At 36.9% G+C, this 7,098-nt stretch overlaps 1 protein-coding gene across 1 annotated transcript in view; it reads left to right on the forward strand.

Annotated features, from left to right (window-relative positions):
• The first annotated feature begins 492 nt into the window (after positions 1–492).
• The window catches only part of STAM (signal transducing adaptor molecule), a 28,745-nt gene continuing 22,139 nt past the window's right edge, over positions 493–7,098 (forward strand). The window contains exon 1 of the mRNA XM_019471109.1: positions 493–572. Coding sequence (XP_019326654.1) covers positions 505–572 — 68 coding nt within the window. The 5' untranslated portion in view covers positions 493–504. The remainder of the gene's footprint in view (positions 573–7,098) is intronic.

Raw genomic sequence — 7,098 nt, forward strand, 5'->3', positions numbered from 1 at the left:
AGTGATTATTAATGAATTGTTGCATCTTCCTCGTTGAGTTGTAATACATAGAAAGGAAATGCAAGACACAGCAGTTTAGTGCCTGAGGAAGTGGTAAATGTGGTTGTATTTGACTCTGCAAACAGTGAACTAATGCTTTGGGTATTCTATCCTATTAAACTTTATAGTTCCAAATGGGGAAAAAAAAATCTGTTGGTAGTTATACTACTTTTGTCATATTCTGGGTGTATCTTTATTATGTGGGAAAACAATCCCAAAATATATATTTGCTTATGAGTTTAAATTCATGCCCACAAGTGAACATTTGAAAATTAAAAAGAATTAGGTATAACAGTTTTAATATATGAATTTATTAAATACAGGGATTTGTCACGCATTTAGCAACATACGAAGAGGTAATATTGCAACATCTTTGACAATTTTGTTAAATTCTTTTATCTTTTTTTTTGAAATTTGTGTTTTGATGTACTTCTACTTTATTCATCAGAGAAAGCAACCAGTGAGATGAACACTGCAGAGGACTGGGGCCTCATCTTAGACATCTGTGATAAAGTTGGACAGTCACGCACAGGGTAAGTGACTTCAGAAATTTCCTGCCCAAACTTTTTTAACTTTGTTATTTCAGTCTCATACTCAGATGAGAGGAAGGAAATTTTTGTTGCCTTGTATAGACTTTTGCAACAGCTCCATTTAGCTTAAGTTTATTACAAGTAAAAGGAAAATATATGGATTTTCTGCTCAAATATTTTGCAGTTCTTCCTTTGGAGATACTAGCTGAAGTGTTAAAATTAGGACTTGCCTACAGCAGCTTTTCACCAATGTAACAGAATAAACTGATATGTTTTAGCAGTGTCACTGTAAACCCAGAAGACTTCATGAGGGATTTTTCTTACAGAATCATAATCTGGGTTGGAAGTGACCTCCAGAGGTCATCTAGTCCAACCCCCCAGCTTGAAACAGGTCTAATTAGATCAGGTTGCTCAGGACCGTGTCAAGTCTTGAATGCCTCCAAGGTCAGAGTTTCCACAACCTCTATGGGCAACATGTTTCAGTATTTCAGTATTTAACTACCCTCACAGTAAGTAAGTAAATAAATAAATAATCCTGCAATCTGATTACAATTTCCCCTATTCCAACTTGCCTGTTGCATCTTGTCCTATGACTGTGCAGCTCTAAGAAAGAGTCTGGCTGCATCGTCCTATGTATTCTTTGATTGATTAGTTGTAGAAAGCGGTAAGAGCCCCTTTTAGTCTGCTGTTCTCAAAACTGAAAGCAGTTCTCCATCTCCCCTTGTATGTGACTCGCCTCTGACCATCCTGGCAGCCCTCCATTGGACTTACTGCAGTGCATCAATATCTTTCTTGCACTGGGGAGCCCCAAACTGGACAAAGTACTCCAGATGCAATCTTACAAGTGCAGAATGGAGGGGAAGGATCACTTCCCTGGCCCTGTTGGCTGCGCTGACCACTTTGACCCAGGATGCGGTTGATTGTTTTTGTTGGTTCTCCATCTCCCCTTGTATGTGACTCGCCTCTGACCATCCTGGCAGCCCTCCATTGGACTTACTGCAGTGCATCAATATCTTTCTTGCACTGGGGAGCCCCAAACTGGACAAAGTACTCCAGATGCAATCTTACAAGTGCAGAATGGAGGGGAAGGATCACTTCCCTGGCCCTGTTGGCTGCGCTGACCACTTGTTTGACCCAGGATGCGGTTGATTGTCTTTGCTGCCAGGCTGCACTGCTGATACCTGTCACCCAATAGGACCTGCAGATCCTTTCCTGCAGAGCTGCTTTTTAGGTGGTCAGCTCCTGGCCTTTGCTGGTGCAGACCATCCGAAATGTAACACCTTGCCCTTGCTCTTGTTGAACTTGATGAAGTTCTAGTCTGCCCATTTCTCCAGCCTGTCCAGGTCCCTCTGAATACTAGCCCGGCCCTCCAGTATATTGATTGGTGACAACAGCAAACTGGGGGGGAGTAAAGTTGCTGAGAGTGCACTGCCTCCCATCATTCAGGTTATTAGTGAAGACACTTAGCAGTGTTGGTCCTAGCAGAGATTCCTGAGGGACCCCACTAGTTACTGCCTGCTAGCTGGAATTTGCACCACTGGTGACAACTCTTTGAGCTTAGGAGGCCAGCCAGTTTTCCATCCACCTTATCATCCTTTTATCCAGCCCATATTTCACCAGTTGGGTGATAAGGAGGCTATGTGAGCTTCAACTGTTTGTCAAAACTTTGCTAAAACCAAGGTATAAAGCATCTGCTGCCCTTCCCTTGTTCTCACCACCAGACTACCAGTGTCTTTTTCACAGAAAGCAATGAGGTTCTGTGTTTCTTCCCCTTATTTTGAGAAGCTATTCTCTGACATCAGGGCTTTGATAAATGTACATTTTGAAAACCTGATATTAAATTAAACACATCTTAATATGGGCCGCTAATGCTTCCATTATCAATTCTTCACTGAGCTGTCCCATAGGCTTTATGCATGCAATTGTTTTCTGGACATGAAAAGTTAAAGTATAATTTGAATTAGCAAATAAAAAATACACTGAAATAATGTCTTTAAACTGTATCTGTAGTGTTTTTGGTTTTATTCAGCGTAGTATTAGGCTTTGGAAATGTTTTAAATACATCTTCTCCAAGCATTCCCTGTAACAATTCAGGTAAGGAATAGCCTCAAAAAGAGAGTTATGCCATTGCTGCTGTTTAGTGAAAGGCTTCTCAGAGAATGACATGGATTGCCTTGTAAGACTGCGGGAAACATGTGAGATGCCAGACAGCAAATTCCCACCTGGGACTTTCGTTCCAAAGGACAGGTTTGCAAATAAGCTTATTGCTTGGGATTAGAGATGGTCTCTAGAGGAGTACTTATAAATAGCATGGCATATTGAGACTTCTGTGCTGTTGTGTATAGCTGTAGTTAACAGCTGGCAAGTTGTTAATAATGTTTCATATTAGTCCGTATATGTAAAACTGCATTTCTGCTCCTTGTGCATGTTGATGCTGAGCCTGTAATAATAACTATATTATTGAAGGCTTCAGTATTCTATTTAATCACTGAAAGCATTCCCACAGACAAGATTTAGTTTCACAGCAACTTAGCCTGAACACTGCTCAAATGTACGTAGCTGCAAGAGACAGCTGCTTGCGAGTACAGACAAAGCTAGAGATCTTCTGGTAATGTGCAGCTAAATTTCTCTGGGACAGATGGAATTTCTGTTATGATTTGTGGTTTTTGTTTGTTTGTTTTTGTTTTTTGTGTGTTTGTGTTCTTTTTTTTTTATTAAAACAGTGGTTTTATCCTGGCTGTGACTTTAACCTTTGTAATATTTACCCTGCTTGTAATAGGCTGCCAGCTGACTCATTGCTTAAATTCAGATTCTGTTAAAACTTGCTGATAGTGGGTTTTCTTTGTTTTGATGGATTATGTCATGCCATAGGAAGGTAAAGCAAGACAAAGTTCCCCATTTAACAAGTTTAAATCAGATATGCTATGCTGTTTGAAATTCTCCTGCAGTTTAAGTTCCTGTGGCAAGGATGCTAGTCTTCTTAACTGGGATCTGCTTTAATCTTTTAACCAATTCTAGTCCAATACAAGCTGTCTGCTACTGTTCTTGGTAGAAGTTTAGATTATAAAATCTCTGTTTATGGGTTTTCTTTGTACTTTGAGCTTCTGTAAGCTCCATTGCATGCCTGCAGCATTTCAGATGTAGATCCTCTTACACGTGAAGCCACAGTAGACTAGAAGGACTATTCATCATGTGGCACTTTTTGTCCCACAGCGTTACATGGCACATGGTCTCATTTAGGTCTGCCAACAACTTGTTTGCATCTAGAGTAATTGTTGGAAACCTGTTATGCTACAAAGGTGCTACATTTTCTCTTAAGATAAATTAGTTACAGTTCAGTAACAGAATTGCTACTGTTAACTTTTACATTGTAGTACCTTCGTTACAGAGAATTGCCAATAGCTAAAAATTTTATCTGTCTTCCCTTAATCCAACTGACTAAAACAGGTTTTAGCAAGTTAGGAATTCACTGAATCTCTCTTTGACTACTTTCTCTATTTCAATAGAGAAATTTCAAAATCTGATTAGAGTTGATGCCAGAATTTTCATAAAAACCCTGGAAAGACAGTAAATTCAGTAATATTTTTAATAATATGCCTGTTTTACAATAGCATATATAAAGTATTGCCATATGTAATGTGGAATTAACTTGATAATTTCTGTGCGTTTCACATATCAGGTTCCTAAGATGATCTAAAATTTGTCTGAGACAATCAACACATTTTTTTAAATCTGAATTTGGTTTAGGAACTAGTACAGCTCAGCACTTGCATATTACATTGTTTGCATCCCATTTTTGTGGACTATTGGTAATTCAGTGAGCAAGTTGCCTTTTCAACATGGAAACATGATTAAAACAAAGGTTTTACCATTGGAGGCAATCTTTTTTCTGTTTTTATACAGCATTATTGAACACTTGTTTATTTAAAAAAAAATTATCATATTTGACTGGCATTTTTAATTGTCCGACTACAGGAAAGGTATAGATTTTTGCATAGTGTTGGTTTTCTGCAATGAAAATGCTTACACAACTGTATCTATAGTTTATCAGCTCTGAGTAAAATAATGTTATAAAATTTGAATGATTCATTAAGCAGAATAAAGGGGAAAATTAAAGGCCACATATAGTATATTTTAGCATGAAGCGCTCCTCGTTCCTCAGTCAGTTCAGTGCTAGTCAGTTCCTGAGTCTAATTCTGTTTGCATTTGGCTTTGGGATGGTTGTACCTTTTGCATTGACTTCATGAGACATGTCAAGTCTTTATGTTTGAAACTATCACAACTTCAGTTTTCTCCAGAAAAGTCACTTAATAAAAATGATGGCTGAAAAAAAAATGAAGTCAGCGACTGGGAGAAGGCACCAATGGTTGAGAAAATAGAAATGTTCATTGCCAGTGCTCTCTATTGGGGGTGGGAGTGGGTATTGAAAAACTGTCATTGAGAAATGGTTTGTCTATATTGCTGCTTGCCTAACTTTGTCCTGATTCCTTATGGATTAATCACTGCCTCAGTGAGTCAGTATTCTGGTTAGTCAGTTCTTCTTTGGTTGTTTTGTGCCTGTTCATACAAGACAGAACAGTAAAATTGCTTACTTGACAGTCTTCCAAACTACCTTCTATTTTTTTTTTTTTTTTTTTCCCCTCAAGTTACCCAATCTCTAGCATTTTACATAGTCATTGCAGTGTATGTCTTAACAGGCTGGCTAGGAAGCTCTTTCACTAGCTTGTTTCTAAAGGAGCAAGGAGGAAAATTGAGTCACCTGTGTAGTCTTGAGCCCCACGGTCAGTTACCTTAGACTGTAAATGAACAATAAATTCCTGAAAATATATGAAACGTTTTGTGCAGTATTTTAGATTCCAGTTGCTGTTAATTTTGTCTTTGTTAAATAAAATATAATCAAATACGTTATTTTGTACTCTCTCAAACTAAAACTGAAACTTATTGTGAATGTTTTCTGGAAATATTAGTATATAATACCATAGCTTCTCTTGTATCTTGCCCTAGTTTCCCCCTACTGATTTGTTATTCCCTCTCACTGTGCTGCCTCTGAAATTTTGATTGTAGAATCATTGGAGCAGAACTGTGGCCCAATATTTGTATAGCATGGTCTGGAGAGATGCCTAATAAATAGATAGAATTCTGTTCTCATGGGGTGTGTGCCTTCCCTCTGATTTCTGCATAGTGCTTCTCATAATTTACAAACTAAATTGTATGATGAATTAATTTGAGGTAAAAATAAGGATTACAGTTCTGTCTAGAATAGGGATTCTTAGTCTGTGTAACTAAACATTGGTAAGCCTGGAATTTTTTTTGGTATAGATGTAATTAAAAGATTTTTTTTAAACATTTGAGCATGTTAAGACATTAACACTCAAATATTGGTCGTTTCTGTTAAATATATGAGCAAATATTTTTTTGTTTTTGTTTTTTAGGGCGTTTTTATGAATTATTGAGGGGTTTCTTGTTGGTTTTTTTACCTTTTCAAAATTGTACTTGACACATGTCAAGATCATTTGGCTTTGAGGCTTTCTTGTTACTTTATGACTTTTTAATAAGACTTTGGATTCCTTAATAAAAAAATCTTAGGCTAATGGTCCTTTTCCTGAACTGCTAAGCTCTTGATCATGCACCCTACCTTTATAAATACTGGCTTAACAATTAATGGACATGCACTTTCTTGTGCTTGCACTCATATAACATTGGTAGTCCTACTCATAAATTAATGGTTTAAAAAAGCAGTTATTTCTGAAAACTTTAGCATGTATTCTTTCTCAAGTAAAGTGAACATATGAGAAGTCTTGGATAATTAATAGATAAAAGGCAGTGCTTGCCTTATAGCCTTCATTTGTAAGAATTGGTTATATGAAGGTATACACTGAGTGATATGTAGTCTTGCTGTGTGACAGCATTTTCTATAATTAGTACTACTAAATATGAGGTGGACATTTCTGTAAAATGTAGACACTGCCAAATATAGTATAGCCAAGCAGTGGTGTAACTTATACCTAAGTTTCATGTTAGTTCTTGGATATCAGTTCAATAGAAAAATAATTTTGCTTAAAAAAAAAAGAAGTTACTATAAATACTCCAGAAATGCATAAAATCTCTTAGTTTAAATTTACCTTCTCTTTTCCTCTTTCCCTACTTAACCTCTTTCAGGGTTATCTTTTCAGGGCTATTCAACAAAAAATGCTTGTACGCCCATGGTAAATTCCTACCCCAGCCTCGCTCAGCCTTCCACCACCTTTAAAGACAGAACGAAATAACAGTCACACAGATTTTAATATGCTAAACTGTGTCTGAAACTCCCATTCAAATTCTTTCTTAAATTTCCTTTTCACATTATTTCTATCTACCACAACATAGGTAAGACTTGAATTCTGTATTTAATTGTTTTGAAACTTTGATGTAGAATGTCTAACAGTTTTTTTTAGCACTTGTTGGTTCATTGCATATCTTCTTTATAAATGTTATTCTGTGGACTAAAAGATACTCTGAGGAACGTAGTGGTGGTAATTTAAAAAAAAAA

The sequence above is a fragment of the Aptenodytes forsteri genome, unplaced genomic scaffold, assembly GCF_000699145.1.
Source record: "Aptenodytes forsteri isolate BGI_AS27 unplaced genomic scaffold, ASM69914v1 Scaffold172, whole genome shotgun sequence".
Taxonomy (NCBI): Eukaryota; Metazoa; Chordata; class Aves; order Sphenisciformes; family Spheniscidae; genus Aptenodytes; species Aptenodytes forsteri.